Source organism: Xenopus tropicalis, chromosome 5, assembly GCF_000004195.4.
Source record: "Xenopus tropicalis strain Nigerian chromosome 5, UCB_Xtro_10.0, whole genome shotgun sequence".
NCBI lineage: Eukaryota > Metazoa > Chordata > Amphibia > Anura > Pipidae > Xenopus > Xenopus tropicalis.
Window position 1 is genome coordinate 33204885 of NC_030681.2, and position 27593 is coordinate 33232477.

The following is a 27593-nucleotide window of genomic DNA, read 5'->3' on the forward strand; positions in this document are numbered from 1 at the left end:
GTAGATTTTGCTCACCTTGCCGATCGACGAGACAAACGATATCCGCAGCCTTTGCGATATCGGTCGCCTCTTCGAGCCACCATACACGCACCGAATATTGTATGAATCAAGGTTTCAAGGTTATTACACTGTGCTCTGGATCTCTGAACAAAAAGCCCATCCGTATTTTAAAAAACCTGAAATAACGTGCAAAATAAAATACACTAAGTTAGTTGATTTACAATGTATTGCCATTAACATATATTTTAACTCAATGTAAATATTGATGTGATAAACAAAATACAACCAATCAGTCTATACCAGATTCTCTATAAGGCTGATGCCACACCAGGCGTAGGGCTGATTTTTTCGGCAAGCGGAAAAAGCGATTGCCGAAAATTCAGCCCTACGCCTGCTACTTGTGCCTGCACCCGAATGAATGGAATACGCTCAGGTGCAGGCACATGTAGCCGATATACGCAAGAAAACGCGAGACTTTGCATTCTCACGCGTTTTCGTGAGAATGCTTGCCGAAAAAATCAGCCCTACGCCTGGTGTGGCATCAGCCTAAGTCTTATAAGGTATAGCTACTCATCCTACCTTCTTCGGTTCAGACTGGATCACATTTTCACATCTGTGTGTGTCAGTGTGTGATCACTGGACTTAACATTTTTGACAGCCTTCCTTATTATTGCCCATAAATATCTTGCATTGTTACGACTGCCTTAAAAGTAACCAGTGGAGGCAAACCCTTTTGGCCCAGTGATTATGGCTAAATGTCACTAAGAATGCTGCACAAGGGGCCTAGGAAAGAGAGGCAATTGATCACTAGGCTGGTTTATAATTTGGGAGGCACTTATTCCTTGTTCCCTTATTAACAGAGGTGGCTACACAGCTAGCAACATGGTTTGTTATTATTTAATTAACATTATTATTGCTACAGATTTTTACAGTGCCAAAATATTTCGCAACACTGTACAATAAATGGATGTATACATTAGTGATGTCCAGGCCGGCCCGCAACCCGCAGGACCCACTGGTTTACCTGGCTGTGGGCAGATGCAGGTCGAGCTCTTCTTCCTCTCTCCCCACCCGCAACCTAACTGAGCCCCACTTCCGGGTCTGGCAGCATCATGGGGGGGGGGGGGTATCTATAAATAGATACAAAGCTGTGGGCCAGGTCAGGTGCTGGAGGAGAAGGGGCAAGTTAGGGCCGGGAGCGGGGAAAAATAGTCGACCCGCACATCACTTGTATACACCGAATATAAAGCTTTACATACATAAACAACCAATCCAAAAGGCAAAGAGGGCCCTGCCCAAATGAGCTATTTTCCTGCTCCATTTAACTGCCCATGCTGTCTCCTAGTCCAGTTGAAACAGAATCACTGACATTTTGCTACAGATTAATAGACTAAAACAATATTATGTTGAGTTCTTACAAAAAAATTAACAATATTAATTGAAGATAGGGCACAATGTCAGCATTATTGGTTGCTGATGTGCCCGGAATAAAGCCAAGGTATGAAGAAATTCATTCTCAGACTATTATATCAATGCATACTGGCATCATTCCAATTATCACGGTTCCATCTGTGTTATATTTAAACAGACACATACACACACCCATGCAGAACCAATAAATGGCATAATTACTGTTCTTCCTGCTGCTGCTGCTACTACTACTGCTGCTACAACTACTACTACTACTACTAATAATAATAAATAATTTGTAGAAGGTTAAATTATTTACTAGAAAACTAAATGTCAACTCTACAAATACTTGGATTATAAATAAGTTTTCATTAAAAGCATTCTTGTATATGTTGCATTCAACTAAGTAGAGCCTCTTGTTGCCCTTGTGGTCTAGACAGAAGCAGAACAGATTTTAACTGTTAAAATGTGGTCAAATTAAAACCTTTTTTGAACTAAAATTTTCCTTAAAAATTAGTATAATAAGGGTATGCTAAACTGAATAGATATAGGTCAGTGCTGTCCAACTTCTGTTGTACCGAGGGCCAGAATTTTTCCGACCTACGTGGTGGAGGGCCGATAATGGAAGCCAGTTGACCACTCCCCTTTTTGAAACTGCACCCACTTGAAACCACACCCATGTTATCACATGACCATACCCATATTAATGGTTGTAGTACAGCAAAAACCTGCCATACTCTGCCTGCCCTACCCTGCTTGTGTGCCATACTCTGCCTGCCCTACCCTGCCTTTGTGTGTGCCATACTCTGCCTTCCCTACTCTGCCTGTGTGTGCCATACTCTGCCTTCCCTACCCTGCCTGTGTGTGCCATACTCTGCCTGCCCTACCCTGCCTGCGTGCCATACTTTTACTGTGTGTGCCATTCTTGGCTGGTTTGTGCCATACTTGGCCTGTGTGTGCCATACTCTGCCTGCCCTACCCTGCCTGTGTGTGCGCCATACTCTGCCTTCCCTACCCTGCCTGTGTGTGCCATATTCTGCCTTCCCTACCCTGCCTGTGTGTGCCATACTCTGCCTTCCCTACCCTGCCTGCGTGTGCCATACTTTCACTGTGTGTGCCATTCTTGGCTGGTTTGTGCCAAACTTGGCCTGTGTGTGCCATACTCTGCCTGCCCTACTCTGCCTGTGTGTGCCATACTCTGCCTTCCCTACCCTGCCTGCGTGTGCCATACTTTCACTGTGTGTGCCATTCTTGGCTGGTTTGTGCCAAACTTGGCCTGTGTGTGCCATACTCTGCCTGCCCTAATCTGCCTGTGTGTGCCATACTCTGCCTTCCCTACCGTGCCTGTGTGTGCCATACTCTGCTTGCCCTATGCTGCCTATGTGTATGGCACACACAGGCAGCCTACAGTGACACAATGCTGGCAATGCTCCTACAGTCTGCACAATAACTATATATTAAAAAACTTTTTAATTGCAGTACCACCTCAGTATATGTTCTTTTTGTAGTGTGCAGGGATTATTTGTGGGTTTCTACTGCTCCTGAAGTGTGAACAGGGGAACAATGTGGGTGATTACAGCCTGAGCCTGAGGTGTGAACACTGCAGGGGGTGAACAATACAGATATTAAAAGGTGTGAACAACACAGGGGATTACATGTTTAAACAATACAGCCTGATTACAGCCTGAATCTGAGGTGAGAACCAATCACAGTACTGATACCATTTAAAGCTTACACAAGAGTAAGCCATCAAAGCAGCCAGACAGGTGGGGGGCCACACAGGGGGGGGTCGCGGGCCGCCAGTTGGACAGCACTGACATAGGGCATATATAATTCCTATTAATCCTTAGCATTGAGCACCATTCAGGAAGAATTTAACATGTATATAACCTTTTATTGTTCACATAAAAATTTCAGAGAGATATTACTGGAATCTTCCAATAACCACAAGCTTAATGCGTTTCATGGCAGTTCAGCTTTGAGGAAGTGGCGGACTGCCACAAAATCTGTCAAGCTTTTGGTTATTGGTGGATGCCAGTAATATCTCCATGATGGTTTTTAGGTGAACAAAAAAAGATTATATATATTTTATGCTGACACACAATAGTTTGATGTCCTGAATTTTAAGTGTTTGATCTAGGGTTGCCACCTTTCCCCATCTGTAACTCCGGACAGGAGGGCGTGGTGTGACATCACTAGGTGGAACAGTGACATCATGTGGCTATGCGGTGACATCACAGAGATGAGGCTATGATGAGGTGGACTGGCCAATAGCCGTGTCAATCTCACAGAGTGCTGCTGTCCGGATCAAAACCAGACAGTAGGAAACCCTAGTTTGATTATCTAAAATAAAGAACCCGGCTTGTGTTGTTTTTACACTAATGACTAATACACTAATGTGTACGTCAACTAATGACTGTGTGTAGTAGGATGAATGGACTACATAGAAACAGTGGGGTAAGTAGATAATAGTGAGTACCACAGCAAAATCATTTGGGCCCCCCAAATCTTTTAGAGTATGACAATTTTAATAAATATATGTTGGGTCTCCTTCTTCTATAGGTAAACCCCTGTAAGGAATCATAAAAAGAGAACATTGTTCATTACATACTGGCCAGTGCAGCCATGAATGGGACTGTATATTTTACATATTCTATATAGAATTACACTGTCTAGCACTTTAACTTTAGTAGCAGCTATGCAGCTTCTGTCGGCTAAGAGTCCCCAAGGAGACAACAATAAAAAAAAGAAAAAAAATTAAAAACAGACGGTTAAGCAGAGAGACAGAGCTATATTGGTTAAATGACACTGTTAAACCACCAATTTCTAAAAAGCATAACAGATGCAAAGAAAAGAAAGGAATGTTATTTCAAATCAGCTTAAATCCCACTTGATATACAACTGCTGGTATAGGGCTGGATTACGAAACAGATCAGGATTGCTCTTTTCAAAGGACTTTTGCCTTGAATAGAATTTGCTCCACAAGATTTTAAACAGCTGGACTGCAGTGAGGCTGAAAAAAACAGATGTTTCTGCATTTTCTTTCAGTGTGTTTTTTTTCCCTCTTTTCCTCTCTCATTAAGGATAAGGCTGTTTTATTTATTTTCCCAGTGTGTCATGGTTAGGAGTGAGCAGGTGCCGCTGGATTAAAGGCATATTTATACAGGTATAGGATTGGTTATCCAGAAAGCTCTGAATTACAAGAAGGTCATCTCCCATAGACTCTTTTTTATAGATTAATTAACATTATTTCCCTTTCCTCTATAACAATAAAACAGTAACTTGTACTTGATCCCAACAATGATATAATTAATCCTTACTGGAGGCAAAACAATCCTATTGGGTTTATTTAATGTTTAAATTATTTTTTAGTAGACAAGGTAAGAAGATCCACCCCTTATCCAGAAAATCCCAGGACACTGGCATTCTGGATAATAGGTTATCCTGAAACTCATTATCCAGAAAGCTCCAAATTACAGAAAGCCTGTCTCCCATAGACTCCATTTTAATCAAATAATTCTGATTTGTAAAAATGATTTCCTTTTTCTCTGTAAAAGTAAAACAGCAGCTTGTACTTGATCCCAACTAAGATATAATTAATCCTTATTGGAGGCAAACAATCCTATTGGGGTTATTCAATATTTAAATGATATTTAGCAGACTTAAGTTATGAAGATCCAAATTACAGAATGATCCGTTATCCGGAATACCCTTGGTCCCAAGCATTCTGGATAACAGGTCCTATACAAGTATATGATAATCTCTATACAGCTTATACAAGAAGCAAGATGCAGCATAAACATGTTTGTACAGGTTACCACTCTAGTAATGGGTTATAAGAGCACCCAAATTTACGCAGCATATGGGCCAATCTGATGTAACTGCCTCTGGTGTGAGGCTAGCTGCAGTGTTTAACTACTACGGTTACAGTTCACCTACATAATGACATCTTTTATAATTTAATTTAATTACCATCTGACTCACCGCAAAAAGGGTGATCTCATACAGATGGGTTTTTCAGTGTCTAAATAAATATATTTGACTCACTTGCTAAAACCAGAAAAGAAAGCTCAAGTGGCAACTGCTGGTAAATATCAGTTACTCAGGTTTGCAAAAAATGCATTTAACTTCTGTCTACTTTATTCTATTCAAATCCCATGTGTGACATGGAGCACCTATTAAACAAGTGCAAATAAAATGGATTTCTCCATTTCTAGCTGCGATTATTTTTAATTTTTGTAATTTTAAATGCAAATCTCTGCTGCTTTCTAGGCAAGGTGTCTTCTAAGCAAGAGAGTTAGGCACTCAAGTATAAGCTCAATATTGCTTTTTTTAATTGGAAAAGGGTTCTTGGTGGTATGCCACAAGGTCCTGTATTGGGTCCACTTTAAACTAATTTTGTTAATAATAGTATTTTGATGTTAGCACCGTATCTGAGTTTGCTGATGACAAACCGAATCAAGACAATTAAAGCTATGCAGGATGTATTATCCATGCAGGGGAATCTGGAGAAAGTGGATAAGTGGCATTACAGTAATTAAAAGGGACATTTTTTTAAATAAAGTACAGAGAAGTGTGACCATTGCCTGACTGCATCTGGCCCCTCATGGGTTATCTGTCTATTTGTTCCATGTGCTGACAATCAAATACCATATATTGTCTGTTTGTGCATGGTAAAGGGTATGATAAGCTCAGTTATGAAGAGAGGTTGACCAAGCTTGGACCTATCACCACTTCCAGGATTATACCAAAAACCCTTACGATTTTCTGGATGAATAATGGGCAGCAGTGGGTAAAAATGTGGGTCAGGTATGGGACCACCCAATCAGACCTATGCAGGCACATGGTGGTGCTTGTGGATAAAACTATAGGCTCAGAATCTCTCAGACTCCATTGTCCAACAAATTTGCACCACACTACAGTGATAAAGCGCTGCATTTGTTTACTGAAAATGATCAGAAATGTAAAATACACATAAACAATCCCTTTTGTATTTTGAACTTAAATGGGCAGATTTCAATAACCCAGCAAGAACAATGGCCTGAGCTATATCACAGATTAAGTCTTGTGGCGAGCATAACATTTTTCTGCAAAGAGTTTATTTCTGTAGTTCTGGATCACTAAAGGGGCAGTGTGGGAGAATGACGGGAGTATATATTTGTCTAACAGAAAGCTTAAAATAAGTATGTCGCATGGAGGTCAAGAATAAGAGCAAATGCTTTGACAGAGCTGTGCTGGCTCATTATAAGGCATAAGATCCTTTAAAGATGTTTTACGATGACAACTCTGTTCTCCTCTTGGCATTTATTTCAAAACTCCTGACACTCACCTTCTTATAACCTCATGCCCGACCCTGTCGGCAAATATCCAGAGCAACAACATTATGCACAGCCCTTCCTGAAGGAAAAGGAGATGGCAAACTGTTTTGAGCTAAATTGAAAGACCCAGCACAAATATTGCGATAGTGTAGGGGAAGTTACTTCCAGGACATGTCCTATTTTTGCTTAATTGTTTATCATTGTCTCAACACATCAATATGCATAAAAATACATGCAGTATAAACTGCTGCAGAAATAAGCACATCTGGCTTAATGTACTGTTTTTTTTAGTACATGCCATTATTCTTTACTTCACAACTCGTGACATTTAATGATTCTCCAGTTGTCATGTGGTGTATCTAGTGTGGAGTATTCCACAGGGTTTGGGTTGTTATTTTTTCTAATACACAAGTCATGTGACCCACTCTGACACCAATGCTAAGGTATTTTCTGATGCTTTATCACCCACACTGAAAGAGATTACACACTGATAACAATATTCATGGCTCTTGTATATTATATGTATATAAGACACAAGTAATTCATAACTTTTAAATAAGAAGGAAAGGTACAGTCCTTTGGGGGGGAGCCAAAATGTGATGCAGTGATTGAATAACTTACCTAATAACCCGGGGCCAGTGCTCTTGTTGGCAGAAAACTGCACCGGCCCAGGGTACTTTCGAGTGATCCTCTTTCTTCTTCTTTCTTTTCACCACTTGCGCATGTACAGTAGAGTGAAAAGCTGAACTTTAACAAAAAAGCCAGAATTTACTCTACTGTGCATGCACGGGCCCCTGGATCGGGAAGAAAGAAGACCAGAGGGAGATGTAAGTGATGACGTTCACTGGGGGGTATCTAACATTTGGCACCCCCCAGTAATTGTACCTTTTTTCTCCTTTAAAATAAATGCTTATAACTGTGCTTAGTGATTACATAAGTAACTGTAACTGGTGCTTGGTGAGGTCACACAAGTCACACATATTCAATACAACCCAAAAGGGATGTCAGGACTGGTCGTCAAAACAGACTTTGTGAGCAGCTATGAGGGATATATGAATATATATGAATAAAATGTGTCAAACTTCTTGACCACATCCAAACACACTTGGCACAACAATGTATTTATAAGAGGAAATATATGAGTTAAAAATCCTGCTTACAAATATGTTATATTTTTTCCATTAAAATTGTAGAACTGTTGAGGAGAACAATGATTTAAAGGAGAATGCAAGTCAAAATGTATAAAGCATACTGCCCAATAGTCCTCCTATGGTTTAGTAAAAACGCCACACTTTTGGCTCACCTAATCAAATATTTACTCAGTCACACTTACTTCACATTTTCTAGAACAGGCAGCCATCTCTAAAAAGGTATTCTCCCTTCCTTTCCCTCCTTGCTTCATACTGCACGTGTTTCATTCCCTCCCCCTCCCCACCCCACCGGCAGATCCGCTTCTGATTGGCTGGTGGGCATGTGTAGCTCAGAACAGGAGACAGGACCAAGTTGCACACATGCTCAGAGAATAGGAAGGCTGCCACTGGCACCTACAGGAAGGGGAGAGAGATTTCAGTGATGTCACTGTAGGCTTCACACTGCTGTAGGCTGCCAGCGCCATATCTCAGAGAAGCAAGCAGGGATCTGGGAATTTAGATATGCAGTAAGTACTTAAAAAGAATGCCTTTAGACTTACTTTTAATTTATATTAACCTTTCATTGTCCTTTAACAATAATTCCTCGTGGGCCAAAAAAGACACATATGCAATTAAAATGTTATGACTTCTGCGGAAACTGTTAGCTACAATATGTTCTTTCAGGCAGATAAAGGTTTTCTTGCTGCTACTATCAATTTTCCAGCACAACTATTATACTGTTAACTCCGCTAGGCCAGGAATAACACTGGTAAAAATAATGGTTTAAAAATATCACTAAGCTCACTCTCAGTCTGCTCTATCATCAGAGGTAGAGTAGAGTTTGGCTATTTCTTGTTCTTTATAAACAGGCCCCCTGGTTTCCTTAAAGGATAAAGCATAATAAAATAGCTATTACTTACATGCCAGTGTACACTGTGTACACAAAGGGGTCTATATATATATATATATATATATATATATATCAATCCAAATGGTGTCCGCACTCCAAGGCTCAATGTTCTGCGGGGTGCTAGCCAAAATTATATCTGTATAGAAAATAATCATCTGTGGCCAGCACACCCTTCAATGTTTCATCAAAAAATTTTTATTTTAAATATATTGTTATGCTGTTGTGCTGGCCACAGATGATTATTTTATATATATATATATATATATATATATATATATATATATATACACACACACACACAGTATATATATATATTTTTTTTTTTTATTTATTTATTTTTTTTATTTTTTTTTCTCTTTTTGCACTTACATTTTTTTTTTAACAATTCTTTAAAACGTAGGAGTGCTGTTTTTGCTCCGAATTACGGAAAGCCCGTCTCACATAGACTTCATTTTAATCAAATAATTCAGAATTTTAAAACGATTTCCTTTTTCTATGTAGAAATAAAAAAGTACCTTGTAATCGATCTCAACTAAGATATAAATAATCCTTATTGGATGCAAAACAATCCTATTGGGTATAATTAATGTTTTATTGATTTTTTAGTAGACTTAAGGTATTGAGATCCAAATTACGGAAAGACCCCTTATCCGGATACCCTTGGTCCTGAGCATTCTGGATAATGGGTCCTATACCTGTATAAATGATGAAGGACCAGCACTCCATATGTCATGAATAATAATTGCTTTTTATTCCACCACCGTGCTGAAACTTTCAGTCTCATTCTGGGACCTTTATCTTTATTAACATGTATTTAGAAAGCACCAACATATTCCTTAGCGCTGGGTTTATACAATGAACATACATAATTACATACAGAGCAACCAATAACCGATACAAGAGGTGAGAAGGGGCCCTGCCCAATAGAGCTTACAGTCTATAAGGATAGGGGGTTGAGGCACAAGGTGCATAGCACCAAAAGCAGGGCTTTACAGAGGTTATAAATCATTCACATCAGTCCTTGCCAAGGGAGAAGTGCAACCCATTAAGCCACAGTGCTGCCACAGTTCCACCTGAACTACATTATGTGCTCCACTTACAGAGTAGGACTGGGGTTCTCAGGGCCCACCATGTACACGACTTAAGCGCCCACCACCCAGGCACCTCCACTCCTGCTCTGCTATTATAAATTAAAGATGGCCATGCATTCCACAAAGATATGTATGCCAGTGGAGCAGGAAGCAGAGGTGGCTGGGGACAGCTGGCAGGGTCCAACAAGGTTGGGGCCTGCTGGGATTTTTCCAGGTATGCCAATGGGCCAGTCCACCTTAGGGGTATAAATATAGAAAACTCCTAAGAAATATTGGAGTGTTGACAGGTGAACGATAGTCTCTATTCCATTTTTTCCTTTTACTATAATCAGGCCTCCAGGCCAAACATACAGTAGGCCTAAACAAGCAGGGAACTTAGCTTTACGGTCACAAGCTCACAGTATTTTACATTTTTATTCTAATGATTATTATATAGTGCCAACATATTCTACAGCACCATATACAGTGGAGGAAATAATTATTTGACCCCTCACTGATTTTGTAAGTTTGTCCAATGACAAAGAAATGAAAAGTCTCAGAACAGTATCATTTCAATGGTAGGTTTATTTTAACAGTGGCAGATAGCACATCAAAAGGAAAATCGAAAAAATAACTTTAAATAAAAGATAGCAACTGATTTGCATTTCATTGAGTGAAATAAGTTTTTGAACCCTCTAACAAAAAAAGACTTAATACTTAGTGGAAAAACCCTTGTTTGCAAGCACAGAGGTCAAACGTTTCTTGTAATTGATGACCAAGTTTGCGCACATTTTAGGAGGAATGTTGGTCCACTCCTCTTTGCAGATCATCTCTAAATCCCTAAGGTTTCGAGGTTGTCTCTGTGCAACTCTGAGCTTGAGCTCCCTCCATAGGTTTTCTATTGGATTAAGGTCCGGAGACTGACTAGGCCACTCCATGACCTTAATGTGCTTCTTCTTGAGCCACTCCTTTGTTGCCTTTGCTGTATGTTTTGGGTCATTGTCGTGCTGGAACACCCATCCACGACCCATTTTCAGTTTCCTGGCAGAGGGAAAGAGGTTGTCGTTCAGGATTTCACGATACATGGCTCCGTCCATTTTCCCGTTAATGCGAATAAGTTGTCCTGTGCCCTTAGCAGAAAAACACCCCCAAAGCAAAATGTTTCCACCCCCATGCTTGACGGTGGGGACGGTGTTTTGGGGGTCATAGGCAGCATTTTTCTTCCTCCAAACACAGCGAGTTGAGTTAATGCCAAAGAGCTCTATTTTGGTCTCATCAGACCACAGCACCTTCTCCCAGTCACTCACAGAATCATTCAGGTGTTCATTGGCAAACTTCAGACGGGCCTGCACATGTGCCTTCTTGAGCAGGGGGACCTTGCGAGCCCTGCAGGATTTTAATCCATTGCGGTGTAATGTGTTTCCAATGGTTTTCTTGGTGACTGTGGTCCCTGCTAATTTGAGGTCATTAACTAACTCCTCCCGTGTAGTTCTAGGATGCTTTTTCACCTTTCTCAGAATCATTGACACCCCACGAGGTGAGATCTTGCGTGGAGCCCCAGAGCGAGGTCGATTGATGGTCATTTTGTGCTCCTTCCATTTTCGAACAATCGCACCAACAGTTGTCACCTTCTCTCCCAGCTTCTTGCTAATGGTTTTGTAGCCCATTCCAGCCTTGTGCAGGTCTACAATTTTGTCTCTGACATCCTTGGACAGCTCTTTGGTCTTTCCCATGTTGGAGAGTTTGGAGTCTGATTGATTGATTCTGTGGACAGGTGTCTTTTATACAGGTGACTAGTTAAGACAGGTGTCCTTAATGAGGTTGACTAATTGAGTAGAAGTGTCTAACCACTCTGTGGGAGCCAGAACTCTTAATGGTTGGTAGGGGTTCAAAAACTTATTTCACTCAATGAAATGCAAATCAGTTGCTATCTTTTATTTAAAGTTATTTTTTCGATTTTCCTTTTGATGTGCTATCTGCCACTGTTAAAATAAACCTACCATTGAAATGATACTGTTCTGAGACTTTTCATTTCTTTGTCATTGGACAAACTTACAAAATCAGTGAGGGGTCAAATAATTATTTCCTCCACTGTATTCCCCAGTGGAATTTACTGCAAGACAGCACTGCTAACCACATTGCCACTGTGCTGACTTGTATTATTATTACATTATTACCTATTATTACATATTGCATGTCTCGGCACATAAGGGACTAGTGGCACTGTATGTTTGCTAGGTGTATATATACAAAAACTATGTAGTTACTGTACAGTACAGCATCAGATCTTTGGGCATCTGTACACAAAACAGCAGAATTCCAGAGTCCGCCTTAAGGTTATTACTTTATGCAACTTCCCTCAAGCACAGTCCTGTTCTGTTGACATTTTATATATACAAATATAAATCCTCACTGACACACCGTTCTTAAGAGTAGTTTAAAGACAACCTGCATTTTTAGCAAGAGCCTTTGCATTAATATTGATGTGCAGAAGAGAAACCCAAGTCTGGAATATTTATATAGTCAACTGGGAGGTTGATGTTCCTGTTAGCAGCAGAGCCATGATACAGGCTCAGATTTCATGTTTTAGCAAGACTGACGTCTACCAGAGATTGTAAGAGGAAAGGACTTCTACTGTGGGGAACCCACTTAAGATATAATGGAGAACAACATATGGCTGTAGAAACTGAATAAAATACCCTCAATAAAGTGTTACAATACAAAAAAGGGAAATCATTTGCTAGGTTTAACTGGCCTCTCAGAGTACCAAAATAGGAAATTATTATCAGCCCAAAGGTCTATATAAAATACCTATAACCTCTGGTAATGTCCCCATCTAGTTCTTGTCATAGTGGGCCCTGGAGGCCCAATCAAACACTGATCACTTATGTCTGGACAATCAGAAAATATGGCTGGTACCAAGGCCATATCAGGAAAAAAAAAAAAAACTCTAGATCAGCAAGACATGTCAAACAAAGGCATTCAAGCCTTGGTGAGGATCACTGTATAGGAAGTAGCTGTTAAACATAATACATATATTGCAATAATATTTACAAATTATTGATTTTTAAAAGCATAATTAAAATATATTTGAAAGGTGCTCAGATTTATTTTTTCTTTATGCAAAAAAATAAATAGAATTATTTGGGTGGACATTCTCTTTGTAATCTGATAAATTGCTTTACCAGTTTGACAATGTGACAGTTACAATTTGATACATTAGTTGCCCTGATGTAGCAGAGAAACGTATAACTAAAGTCGGCCATAAATTGCTATGGTGGGTGGCCAAATCGGTCCCAGATTTACTGATTTGGTGATCTTGTCAAATGGACTGATCTGATTTTTGGCCCCAGGGTGGTAGAGACCAAGTCAGCAGCTTTATTCAGCCCATGCATGGCCACATTTATGCACCAGATATTAACAGTGTAGAAAGAGGGTGGTGTTTCAGAGCTGACAATGCAAGTTATTTTAACTTTTTACATCATACAAGACAGCAATGAATTTGTACTTGCCAACCTCAATAGATAATGTCCTAGGAATATAAGGTTAAATATTGCATTATTTCATTTGCAAAACTAAAGCAGCCCAAAAAATATAGACTTGACTCATTGACTGCTAATATAGCACAGACGTTGGATTGCTGCCTATTATTCCCTATGAAAGTATACAGCATGCTTTGGACCTGTATACTCGGACTGCTCTATTTCTTACAATATTACATTATTAAGTGCCATCCCCAGGACTTTGGATTATAAGGGTGGGATTTCTGTATTTGTTACAAATTTACTATTGACTGTCATCACACTGTATAATAATAAATGGAACTGAAAAGTAATATTTGAAAACAATACATATTGTGAATGTGAACTGCGCCTTTACACTGTAAAAGACTGAATTATGTTATTTGTTTGCATCCAAAGCATGTTATACCCAGACACCTCTTTACAATGCTATCACTGTGCAAGGCTATCTTGTACTGAGTGTAATTCAGCCAACAGCTTTGCCAGGGAGTAATTCTGCAAAGTGAACATGGAAACAATACAGAGGGCCGTGTCTGATCTTCAAGTCATTGCGTTTTGTCATACTGCAGCGTTGATAGATTTATCTTATCCCCCTTAGGCTGTGACAGGGCAAAATGATATTGTCACATTTGCTGTACAGCCTCATTCCTCAGTTGTCTATTAAAAAAGACACAAAATGTATTGCTTTTTATAAGAATGCTACTATTCATGTTCACATATATAGATGTCTGGGCCATGGTGCTTGATTGCTAGTGCTTTTCCTGTGAAATGTAGCAATTTGAAAACACTCAGCCAGTCCATTTAGATACCATGGTGAGGATCATATTTGGTGCAAGCGGGTTCTCTGGCCTAGGGGTACACCAGTTTTAAATCTAGCCATGACCTTCATTACTTGCGAGTGCTAAACTAACAGATTTTGGAAGATTTTAAAAGGGGTGGTTCAACTTGATAATAGCATTTGTATCTGGTTTTCTCTCCACTTAATAAGAATTTTATCAATATACATGCATTACCAAAAATGGCATGAGAGCTATGAATAAATTTAGCAAAAAAGATTTTTCAAAAATTGTTCCGATGCAGAGTATCATCCCTTCTGAGCCCTCCAAAACGCGTCATTTGTCACACGTAGTTTGAACGCTGCCTGCTTTAAGCGCTTATGCCTCTTTAGTTATATATATTTCTATTCACTGGACTGAATGAGTGCTTGAAACCAGCATGTCACCAAGTTCCCCTGAAAACAGTGGCAAATTCTCTGTTTAGAACAGGCACTGGCACAGGTAGAGTGTGTTAGGAACTATTCAGAAACACTACAGTGTTTTTACAGCTAGTTAGTATAAATATTGGTATATACAGTTATATATGAAAGTGTATAGGTTGGTCTGTATAAGTAAGTGTGTATATGCACTGGGTTTAATTAGAATGAATTGAACTTGATGGACTTTGATGGTCTTTTTAAACCGATTAAAAGAACAACTATACCCCCAGAATGATTACTTAACCAACAGATTTATATCATATTAAGTGGCCTATATTAATTGGCCAAACTGGTGTATAAATTACTATAAGCCACAATTTTATGATGGGCTGTGTGCTCCCACAGAGATCACCTGACAGTAAATAATGCAGCTCTAATTGTAATAGGAAGAAGTGTTGGAGTAATTGACAGAACTTTGGACCACTCATACCCTTAATGGGACTAAGACAGGCATGTCCACAGTGAAGAAGGACCTACAATACATGGGATAATAATTTTGGGCATAGCCAACAATGCCAGTCAGCAATTGCAAGAGCAAACAAGTTTCTGGGCTCTATTAGAAGAAGCTCAGATTTGTGAGAGTAATTCTTCCCCTTTACAAAGCACTGGTAAGCCCCCATCTTGAATACAGTATACTATGCATTTGCTTTGCATGATTTCATTGAAGAAGATCTGACCATAATCCCACCCTCTTAACAATATTTGCACCCACCAACCAAAAAACCAAACACACTGACCATAAATGATAATGTTCTGTCAGCTACAGCAAGTCTTCCATATAATCTAGTTACTGTACCAATGTCTGCAATATAATTATATGTTGAACATTTAAGCACTATTAAGCTAATCTGCAGATCATCCATAAAGCCACAATGTCAGGAATTTACAACATTTGACACTGAGTGGGCAAACTATAGCAGTCAAAGGAACACAGCAGCTACTATGATTGAAATATTTTAAAATGCAAATTTATCCTGCTATAATTGCTTTCCATGATCACCCTCCTTCTCAAAATCCATCAGGAATCTCAGTATGTCTTATATTTGTCCCCGAGGTGCAGAAGAGTGTCATTATGTAAACAAAGTACCCTACACACCCTCACATCATTTTATGAAAAAATTTTGATCCAGAAGTTTTCAGCCCCTTGACACACGCCTTGCATTTCTGCAATGTCAGGAGGGGCCACTTTTTATCTGCATGAATTCTAAGATCTTAAATCCTGAAGAGTCCCTAGCCTTGCAGCGTACATTTAAGTTGTTGACTGATTCTAGCAAGGATATAAGACAACAGTGCAAATTTTTGGCATTACACAGAAATCAATGCAGAGCTAAATGCTAATGGAGCCATGCAAATAACAGAAATGCCTTACATGCAGTTAAGGCAAGTACTTAGAAAAGTGCATTAGAATTAATGGAGCTCTGTGTATCAGTGGGTCAGCATCTTCCTACTGTGAAACCAGCTTCCTGACAACTGGCATTTTTAATCGATGTTATGCAGGAGAAGTTACATTCTGCAAGAACCGCACTGTACACCTTCACCCTATCAATGCCAGAAAACATCATGCCGCACATAATGCAAAATGCACTCTATTTACATTGAATTGAAGGGATACTGTCATCACATTATTTCCTGGAAATTTAAAAAGCACTGATATATTTCCACAGTGCTTTTAAGAGATTATACATCATTCACATCAGTCCCTGCTCCAGTGGAGCTTACAATCTAAGGTCCCTATCACATTTACCCATACTATGGTCAATTTAGTTCATGCAGACATGGGGAGAATATACAAATTCCTCGCCACACCTGGGACTGAATTTAGAAACCCAGCGCTGCAAAGCAGAAGTGATTACCACTGTGCAGCCTCCTTTATCATAATACTTTTTCATTTTAACTGAGCTAGGTTATTTTTACTCACAAGGGGGCAATGGCACGCTGGGCATTTTTAGGTGCTTTGACGCCTAAGAGTGGTATGAAAATGGTCCAAACATATCTCAACTGCGATGGCAAATGCTTGAGGACGCCTGTGAAAGCACTTGGAAACATGGACCGACACATTTCCAAGCGGCAATAACCTGACAAGTGCATAAAACTTTCATTTTGGTCAAAGAAATATTATGTGGTTTGCAAAAAAAAAAAACATTATTTGTGGTGAATTATATGAAAACTATAGGGCCCATGTTCATCCACAAGTACAACTGCGGTCCCCACAATTTCCTCAGAGTTTTGTGTAAAACCACTATCATTAAAAGTACTTCAAAATGCACTCCTTGCACTCATATAGTCTGTGTAAACTGTGCAATTCCAACAGAATAGCAACTACCATTGTACAAAAATTACAAGCAGGTTGCTTTGCAGCAGAAATTACATTTGCACCCATCCCCACAGCAATGTATACACATGATATGCAACACAAACAGGTTGAAACAGTAACAAGGACAAACTGTGTCCTAGTGTAGAAAGACGACAAGCACACACCTAATCAAGGCACACCATCTAAGAAATATTAAAATTAATTATTATTAATTTTAATATTTCTTAGATGGTGTGCCTTGATTAGGTGTGTGCTTGTCGTCTTTAATAAAATAACTTTTCAAATACATTCAAGTGCACCCATTTAGTTAGCTTTAGTGCGAGGTTATTTCTATCCCTAGTGTAGAAAGAAGCACCAACTAGACCCTGGCTTTTAGGGTGAAGACACATGGAGCTACTAAGTATCAGCTACTAAACGCCAAAAAATACCCTGCCATAGACAATACTGAGTATTGCTTAAGCTAAAACACACGCTGATCATTTACTGATAACTGTCTCTACGTTGTCTATTTTAGTAGCCATGACAAATAGATGCTACAAGTAGCTCTGTGTGTCTTCACCCTTAGCTTTCGATGTACACTAGGAATAGTTCTGCTATTTGCTGACTGTCTGCTTCAAAATATGCATATAAGAAATACTACCAACTAAACCTGATAATAGATTTCCTTTACCCCTCTACTGCTTTTAGGGGTGACAACCCTACATTCATTAAAAGCAGGGGTGCTGCTATCATGAGGCGAGTTCAGGTGGCTCACGGGTCAGAAACGCCCCCAATAAAAAGGAAAAAAAGTTAATTTAAACTTGGAAATAAGTGTGACTAGAGGAACTCCCTACATAGTTTAGCTAAGGAGTACATTCTATCAGCCTTATTGCCCAAACACCAACTTCTCAGCAATGCCCTCATGAAGCCCCATAGCTAAGCAGCCCACTGTACAGACTCTTACACGCCACAAAATACAAAGTATAAAGGGGCATATTATAAGATATTTATCAAAAGATTATTATAACATATTACAAGATATTCAGTAAGATCGCCAAACAAGCAGGTCTTCTAGCTGCTGATATCGGCCCCTTAGACCGATTCGGCAGTTAATCGGCCCGTGTATGGGCACTACCGTCGGGCCTGCCCGACTGATATCTGGCCTGAAATCGGGCAAATCTCGATCAGGCAGGTTAAAAAATCTAGTCGATCATGGCCCGCATTGGCTCGTTGATGCGGTCCCCGGACTGACTTTGCCTATACCCACCATAATAATTTGATCGTTTGGCCCCAGGGCCACACGATCAAATTAGCCTGGATTCTCCCGATATCGCCCACCTGTAGGTGGGGGATATCGGGAGAAGATCCGCCAATCGAGCTGATCTTAAGGTGTATGGGCACATTTAGGTGGGTGATATCGGACTAAATATAGGGCCAAACTTTCAAAGGTCCCAATACATGGGCAGATAAGCTGCCAAATCGGTCTAAAGGAATCAAATCAGCAGCTTAAATAGGAATAGGAATGAATAAACGTACTATTAGGAGAACTTTCTCACCTGCCTGACACGTGGGCAACAAAACTGCTCACAAAAGACCATTAACATTCCAAAAACACAATATCCTAAGCACAGACTACAAAATCAAGCATAAGAACCTTCCTCTATCTGAAATCAGGTGACCTTATGCTGCTTTCCTATTCTATATATCTGATATTGAAAATCATTATTTATATTGTGCAAGTAAGTTGTGAATGTATTTTATTCTGGGTGGGGTGTGTTTTTATAGGTAATGAATCCTCATGTTATTTTATGTGCAAGTAACAGTATCTCCCTGTTGCAGAAGTAATGTGTCACTCCACTGTGCTAACTGCAGGCAGATCGGTTACTGTGACAAGGGCCATGGCAAAGCGATACATTATACAGATATAATACGCAAGAGCCATGAATATTCTGTAAATTTTATCCTTATAAACAATCCTTACTGATATCATCAGTTATAATCTGTGCTTAGTGATGTCATTTCTGTCACATGACTCCCTTAAACTTGTGTATTTTAAGAAATAATGTAATACCTTGGGAGTTCCATGCTCTGCAAAAAGCACTCAGCCAGTCATGGAACTCCTCGATGAATTATAATATCCTATCATTTTACAAAAGGGGGGCACATCATTTAATATATTATATAAACTAGCATATCCCATATATACACATCAACACCAAGTCCTAATAAAAAAAACCCATTCCCTGTACAGTAGGTGTAGGAGGCCATACACAGGCCAATTAATGCAACAAACTTGTACTCTTCAGCGAGCAGCTTATTGGCCTTTATATAAGGGGGCCTCCCAACAGCTTGTTTGATTGTTATTTTGCCAAAAATTACCCAGATATCTGTTGAGGACTGCACAGCTGTGTTAAGGACGCTGGTGCTGTAGAACCAAATGTCACCTGCAGTTCATCTCTGCTACCGCGGGCGACATACAAATGTTACTATTTTCACATTAGTATTTTTAGTTCATGGCAGGACGGGGTTCTTGAGGTTACTTTAGCGGTCATTTAATTACCACACCCAGTGTGCAAAGTGCAATTCTGGATGCAATCTCCCTGTTTTTTTACCCACATTGCAGTGTTTTCCCCATAATTCCTGTAGCTAAAGGGGGCTGATGCAGGCTTTTGGGATGTTGGCAAAACAATGTTTGAATTTGCATTTCACAGGTGATATCCACTTCATCTGACTGCATCCAGACAAAGACAGTGCTTCTGAGTGCAGGCAAGGTAGGAGGCTAGCGCCACACAGGGCAGATTCTTGGCCTGGGGATAAGCGCAGGCCAAGAATCTGCCCCACGCTTGAAGTATCTGAAAGTTGTGCCTGTCCCCTAAAGAACTGCTTTGACCTGGGTGCAGGCACACGCAGCTTATCTCAGCCCAAAACTGAATACTCGAGCAGTTTCCGGCTGAAATACGCTGTGTGTGGCTGCACCAAGCTGAAGCAATACTTCGGGATGCAGGCACAATTACTAGGTTACATTTGCATATTAATACAAAATACATAGATAAAACAGTGCAAACAGTTGGTGCAGACCATATTATGTCCACATAATTCCATCAGTTATAGCAGGTGTCAGATGTGCAAGAAGCACATAGTGACACAAGTATCTTTAATGAATGGACACAGCTGTCTAGAAGAAAGTTATTATAAAGCCTCTGGTAATGGCACATGCTAACCACTGCCTACCTAAAATGCAGATGTCTATGCCAGAAGAATCATTAGCATGTGCAGCGACTGCAGAGAACACCTTGCGTTTCACAGAAAAAAAAGTCACCAAAAAACACCACAAAGCACTGTGTGCCATTTCCCTTTCCCAAGAATGGCTGCGCCACCAAAGCGTATTGTGTGCCGTAGAAATTTGCAGTAAGATACACACTATTGCACTCTCTGCACTTGCAATGTGCCCCCCCCCTGACGCCAAAAAATGAAGCATGGGAGGAGGCATCTCTTAGGGCACCTCAGGGTGGCACTAGGGGCCAATATGCCCGGAGGGTAGAATATAGCTTCAGTGCAGTAACCCATTGCAAGCAAACATTCAGTTTTATAATTAACAACATTTTATTATATATTATTTTATTATATAACAACATCTGAAAAGCCAAGGCTAACTGCTTTCCAGTTGGAATAGGTTACAGCTCTTGTGCAAAGGTGCCTCATTTTACAGAAACTCTTAGAGACTAAGATTTATCAAAATTCAAATTTGACCCAGAGTTTTTTTTTCTAAATTTGAAAAATCTTGAAATAACTAAAAGGAAATTCTGATTGCTAGCTTATTTATGAAAACCATGAATCTAAAAAACTGGATCATTTAAAATTGTGTAAAAAAAACAAAAGCACTCCACTCTATATTTTCAGATTCAACCTTCAATTATAAAATACATTGGATTTTGAAAATACACCTCCCACTGACTTCTACAAAAGCTGGAGCAAATCTAGCGACATGGTTTAAAACTGTACCTGTACACTTACCAATAGCAGCCACTTGATTTTGAGCAGGACACTACAAGCAGGAAAATGAAAGCAAAGATCTGATTGGCTGCTACTGGTAACTGCATTAGTACAATTTATCATTTCCATAAAATATAAATTCATCACAGTGACATTTCCTATGCCAATGTTTAGTACATCACGTTCAGGATTTCTACAGGATAGAAGCCCAGAGGATGCAAGTGTTAACTGTGTTAGTCTGAAGCTGGTGTTCATCAGGTTCAACACACTTTCTGAAGTATAGAAAATGGTATATGCTTTTTATGGAGACAATATATTGGATGTCCAAATGCAGGTATGTTTTAATATAAACACACTTCCAATGTTACAGATAACTCTATGCATCTCATTAGACCCTAGTGCAAGCTTAAACAATAGCAATCATTAAAGCAATGCAGCTTGCACAATTACACACCCTTATGTTGCACTGCTTTATATGTGTTTTAATGTAATGAGCAGAAATATGCTACTCACCATTTCTTCGTGCACTCCACCATCAGCTCCTGATAGGATGCAACAAACTGAAACTTGGAGGCATGCTTGCCAACTCGCTGCAGCCTCTTCCACACTGAAGCCATAATTCAGGAATAAATCCAAGCAGCTGGGTAAGGAACGTGTCTTGTCTATATAATCCAGGGTGCAGAAGATTACAAGGTGCAGGACGTGGGAAGGGAGCAGTTGCCAAGCGGAGGCTGTTGTTGTCCAGCAGCAGAAGCAGCTCTCAGTAGTGACAAGGGCAGATCCCACTTCAGAAGGTAGTAGCAGTAGTATGCAGCCAGTTCAAGAGATTCCAGCATGGCTGTGGGAAAGGAAGTCCCCGGTACATGGAAGTCAGTCCTCCTCCTCCCAGGCAAAATGACGTGGAATCGGTACAGCACAACTGGCACAGACAAAGGAAAAAGACAGTGAAAAAAAGAGGAAGAAAATAGTTAATATTTGACATAATGTGGCAATTTAACTTGGAGGCTGCGTGCAAACCCAATGTATTTGGACAGGTGGCTGGTGAAACAGGCTGCTCATAAAGGTTTGAAGCTTCTAAAGGAAAAGTCACTTACTTTAAAGAACTGGATTATACCTTTCAGGCCTTGATAACTGGAATGTATTCTTCTAAAAAAGGGAAATCGAACTAGCTGTTGTTGCACTGCAACTCTCAGGTTCTCTCTCAGTCACAAGCAGTAAGGCTGCAGGATAAGGATCCATTTTCTGAACTATAAACCCTAATAAATCTTCCTATCTTACACTGGTGTGTACCTGAGTGCATTGTTTATGTTGCCACTGTATAGTTTACTTGATAATAACAACAATACAAAATGTGCTGGTGATAAGGGCAATGTAACAGTACTTCCTGGCCCACTGCCTGATTTCACACACATATTACACAGCATCTGACACTACTGAGCAGGGGAAGGTTGTTTGGTTGCACACAGACCTGGAAATAAGCCCTAGGGGGACTGCCACATTCACACATTCTGCATCTATGTGACTGCCAGCAAAATCTGAACCAGCAATATGTGCAGCACCATTACCCAGGCACCTATTAGTCACCAATAAACACAAACATGGCTTGGATTTAGATTGTGTGGCTACAGGCTAATGGGGCTGGCATAATCCAGCTGGGACTATAAGCACCTCTGTCACTGGGATATGTCACTGAAATGTGTGTGTGTGGGGGGGGGGGGGACTAGCAACTCCTATAAGCTGATTTGGCTTACTTCTACCTCTACCTACTCTGTTCTGTTGCAGTACTTGTATGCTAGTTCAACTAAAATAAATGCCTGATACGCTAATTCAAATAAAATACATCTAAATAAGAGGGATCACTATTAACACGGAGGGTATACATATACAAATAAAACGTCTCCTGAAAAAAACTGCTATTGCAATTGAGATGTGACCAAACTACAATTCCCATCATCCCACTGCAGCCGATCCCAGGAGCCAGTGCAGCCACAGATTTGCGATCTTCTGCCCTAATCACTATTCTGCCTTCAGCCCTCTCTCCCCGGCGGGATAAAGCTGAGCAGAAGACAAGACTGAGTCCTTTCTGCTTAGTAAGGCATAGCTCACCTCTCCTTCTGTCCACCGGGGCATTTAATCCTTGGCAGCAGCAGCAGCAGCCCTAAACCCTGCCTGATGATCATCCATACCAACAGCTCGGACTTCCCTGCCTTCAATCACAGCAGAAGCACCAATATCATGACGATATATTCCTCAGAAAGGCTCCAATGTTTAGTATGCAGACAGGAAGGTGCGGTCCAACCAGTAGTAGGTACCCCCGGCCCTGGACTCCAACACAAGCCTTGGTGCAAAAAAACACCCTCCCTGCAAGCCAGAGCCCGCTCCACAGCTTTCCACATTGGGCATCCGACAGCCTGGATACTGAGCAAGCATTGGTGCTCGGCTCTGCCAATCATTCTGCAAGGCGACTACTTACCATGGTAGGAGGAGGCGGGGCTTGCCGGTGTTTTAAAAGGCACATTTCAGAGACGCTTGAGAGACAGCGGAGAGTCTGTGCCCTGTGGAAATGAATGCCTTTCGTCTATGTTATAAACTGTACACAAAACGAGAAAAATGTCTTGCACTTCAGCCTGAAAAAGGTCACAGGTGGTGACGTGCAGTACTGTGCCAAATTAGAATCATCAGAAAAATGTTTGTAGGGCAAAAACAAGCCCAACCACACAGGGATAGAAAAAATGTGCACTTTCCCACCTACTGATGCAGTTTGTCACAGGGATAGAAAGGTGAAACATAACTTTTTCATTTTGGTATGGCAGAATGGACAATATCCTTAGGATAATAGGCACTAGATATTATTATATGTATTATTATAGGTAAAGCAGTTGTATTACAGAGAATTTAGTCTCCACATTTTGTTAAAAACACACACTCCAGTGCTCCTCACACTGTGGCGCTTTCTCAAGGCACCCCCTTCTCTTCTGGTATTTACAGGGTCACAGCATTTACTCCTACTTCCTGTCTGCCAATCCTGCAGGGTGGGTGTCAACCTGATGGAATATTCACTGCACTTCATTATTGTGTGAGACCCTATCTCCCTTCTCTTGCAGAGGTTCATATTACTATGTTGTGGGTGTTTACCCTATTATATATTCACTGCACTTAATTTGTGTGTGGCCCTCTTCCTTCTCTTAGAGCCTCATGTTACTGCATATCAACCAATCACTATAAGGTGGGTGTTACTATCAGTTGCATATTCACTGCACTTTATTACTTTGTCAGCCCATTGCTTCCTTGGTTTGCTATTTGGTAAGGCTTTTGAGGCTGTGTCTCTTGCTATGGTAACCAGAAGGTGGCTGTGTTCAGTGCTCATATTTCAGGGGAATGCAGAGGCAGAAGGAAAGCCTTAAAAAAAGAAAGGAAAAAAACAAACATGCTGCTCAAACAATCAAGAAACAAAAATCATAATAACAAGTGGTCTTTGTTAGTAATTAAATTGTTTAGAGTTTGTAATTTTTAGGTGATTTTTTTAATATTTGATTTTTTTATTTCAGAGAAAAGCACCCAATGCTTATTCAACCCATTCGGAGACAGGAAATTGAGAGTAAAGATCCATTCACATTTGGTTTCTCCCACATACAGTGTATTTCAGCCGCATATGATCAAATATACAACTCAGTGTTGCAATCAAAAAAGTGTTTAATACACCGAGTCCTCCTAAATCTATCTGTCATATTATGTGATTCCTTGATATAAGGTCACTGACCCCCAAGTTGGGGTCAGTGCCCAGAATGGGCCAATGTTTCTTTAAGATTTTTCGAATCTCAGTGCTCAAATTAGAGAAGATACAAATAAATCTAATATTATCAGCCTTCCGCTCATGACATTTTTTGTCCCTTTTAACTGAAAGGCAAGACCTATTGTTATGTAAAGCCCTGCAATAGGCTTTATGTAGGAATTTATCAGTGTATCCCTTCTCTTTCAGTGTGTTCTTTAGTTCTATGGCTCTTCAATCAAAGTAGCTTGCCCATTAGTATCCTTCTCTTTACTACTTCATTCTGGTGACACGTCAAGTGTAAAATAGTTAGTGGCAGTCAGTTTCCTATAGGGGTCACTGTTCACACAACCCAACTGATCAATTGATAGAGTCACATCCAAAAAAATCAATTTTGGATTTACACACTCTGTATTTTAGTCTGATATTAAATCTATCAGAATTCAAAGTTTGTATAAAACACATCAGTAACTATTCTGTGCATGTCCAATTAAATAGCACATAATCTCTGTACCTATACCACATTAACACATATTGAGCAAAACATGTCATATCATCAGTAAATACAGTAAACTGTTGGCCTCCCAGCAGCCCAGAAACAGGTTAGCATATGTGGGTGTGTAGGCTACCACTTGTGTCTGTAAGTACAATTTCTTTTTGAACACAAAGAAATTGTGGGTAAGGCAGAACCTAAGGAGGTCCATGATGAAATCTTTGTAATCCTCCTCCTACTCGTTTCTGTGTCCAAGAAGATCTTGTGGCCAGTAGGCCTAACTTGTTGGAGATTGACATATAGAGTGACTCAACATCACATGTGACTAAAAAGTTGCCCACGGGGACAGTGATGTGATATTGCCTAGTCAAAAGGTCACCTGTGTCCCTGATTAAGAAAGGCAATTCTGAAACAAACCCCTGTAAGTTCTTATCTAAATAGATACTGATTTTTTACATAAACTCCCTTTACCTGAAACAATGCGTCTGCCTGGGGGTCTGTACATATTTTTGGAAACTTTTGGCAGCATTTAAAATGTAGGGGTAGTGTGGATAGTGTGTTCTTAAGTGCTTTACACTCAGTACTGGTAATAAGTATAGTATCCAAAGCATCCTTAATTAAAGCATTGTACTTAATATCATATAGTTGTTTCAAGGTCTCCGCCACATACAGTATTTTTGGCCAGACCACCACATTGTACACAGTATTTTTGGCCACACCACCACATTATACATATTATCCCCTTTATCAGAGGGTTTAATTTCCACATCTGTCCAACCCTTAGGGTTAAGGAGATATGGAGTTACTAGTAGCAGCTACTTGTCATGGCTACAAAAATAGACAATGCTGATAATTTACCAATAACTGACTCTAGGTGTGTTTTAGCAGAGGCAATTCTCAGTATTGTCTATGGCAGGGTATTTTCTGGGGTTTAGTATCCATGACAAGTAGCTGCTACTAAGTAGCTCCATGTGTTTTCGCCCTTAAATTCCTGAATTGTACTGTATGTAGCTCCCCTTGGTTATATTTTAGGGACCATTATTGGGGGAGTATTTAGTGATGTCAGGGGAGCGTGTGCACATGTGCAGTGAGCATTCAGTGGCTTCAGAAGCATTTGTGTGCATGCACATGATGTCACTAGAACTGCTAAAGTGTGGGCCCCAGAGCTGAAGACTCTGCCAAGGACAGACTAGTACTGGCTACAGACTCTGCCTGCAGGTCATTGAGACATGTATGGAGTCACGATGATTAACACCCCATCAGTTATTTAATGGACGATTGGTAAAAGTTTGATTGGAAAGATTAGAAAATCCCTTTTGCCATGGACATTAGACCCTAGATGCAGCGCCCTTCCTATTGGTCTGCATAAATATACATGTTGGGGTCAGCAAAGTGGCATTCCATTTGAATGGTCATTCCATTGACTTCTGCTGAAGCAGGATTTCATTGTCAACATGTACAGTCAGGTCTGCAACAAATTGGATTGTAATGGACTGCACCCTTGGGACTGACCGCTCCATGGATCCAAGCATTAGTATCTATTTTCAATAGATTGTCCTAATGAATATGGCACAAATCTTGTTAAGTTTATAGCTACCAAATTGAAAATGATTTCCAGGGACCCTTTGCCTACATAAGAATTTTGTTAAAGGAATACCTTTTGTGCTACATTTATAATAACAGGAATGCAAAATTATTACATTTATTACAGTGCAATTAGGTATAAAGCACCCTTCTTAGTAACAATATTTTATAGAATGATAATTATAGTAGTTTTGAAGTCACAAATATTTTGAAATTGAGGGACAATACCAATGTGACAGGGACAGCCCTGGAAGTTAGGGATACTTGGTAATACCCGGTTTATAATTGTGGAAATGCAAAAGGCCTAATACAGATTGTATTAATGTTTCCTTTTATTGGCAGACAGTTGGACCCCCCCATACATAGGCCAATAGGTTTCAGACTCTTAAATCATGTTGTTTAACAGTAAACCTTTTACCTATTTATCCACTGCATTTCTTTAACTGAATCTACATGTTTTTATGATTTACTAAATACTACCATAAAACAACCCAATCTCTTCTAAGTCTTGTGTCTATTTGCCTTGCTAATGAAATAAAACTATTTTGGATTTGCAGGTCACTCTGCTCATACTACATCATCATTTATTAACAAAGTTCCATTAGCTCTGCTCCGTGCAGTGTCACATTACATTGTCACTTAACCATTCTAATTTCCAAGCTCTGCCAAATCTAAAAACTTCAACTCAGTATTATTGTTGGAGTAAGAATATAAGTTTGCTCTGCACTATATCATTTTTACATGATCTTCTGGGAATCTTGGTGAAATCAGCTGATGACTCCATCCAGAACTGAAAACCAGCACAATACATTCAAATAGGCTTGTTTGCATTTATGTTATTAATTAT

General features: G+C 40.0%; 1 protein-coding gene and 1 long non-coding RNA gene across 13 annotated transcripts in view; one reads left to right on the plus strand and one right to left on the minus strand.

Annotated features, from left to right (window-relative positions):
- ehbp1 (EH domain binding protein 1) overlaps positions 1–23278 on the minus strand; it is a 303778-nt gene extending 280500 nt beyond the window's left edge. For 3 of the 12 annotated variants that reach the window (XM_018094164.2, XM_031902913.1, XM_031902912.1), the window contains exons 1-2: positions 23007–23277; positions 21414–21819 (exon numbers count right to left, since the gene is read on the minus strand). In XM_018094164.2, coding sequence (XP_017949653.1) covers positions 21414–21517 — 104 coding nt within the window. In that variant the 5' untranslated portion in view covers positions 21518–21819; positions 23007–23277. Of the gene's footprint in view, positions 1–21413; positions 21820–23006 lie in introns of all 12 variants that reach the window. The other 9 variants (XM_018094163.2, XM_031902917.1, XM_031902915.1 and 6 more) reach the window with 5 other exon arrangements.
- Positions 23279–23446: 168 nt separating this feature from the next.
- LOC108647655 lies at positions 23447–24765 on the plus strand. The gene is made up of 2 exons (XR_001924588.2): positions 23447–23680; positions 24449–24765. It is a non-coding gene; the product is annotated as an uncharacterized LOC108647655 (long non-coding RNA).
- The last annotated feature ends 2828 nt before the right edge of the window (positions 24766–27593 follow it).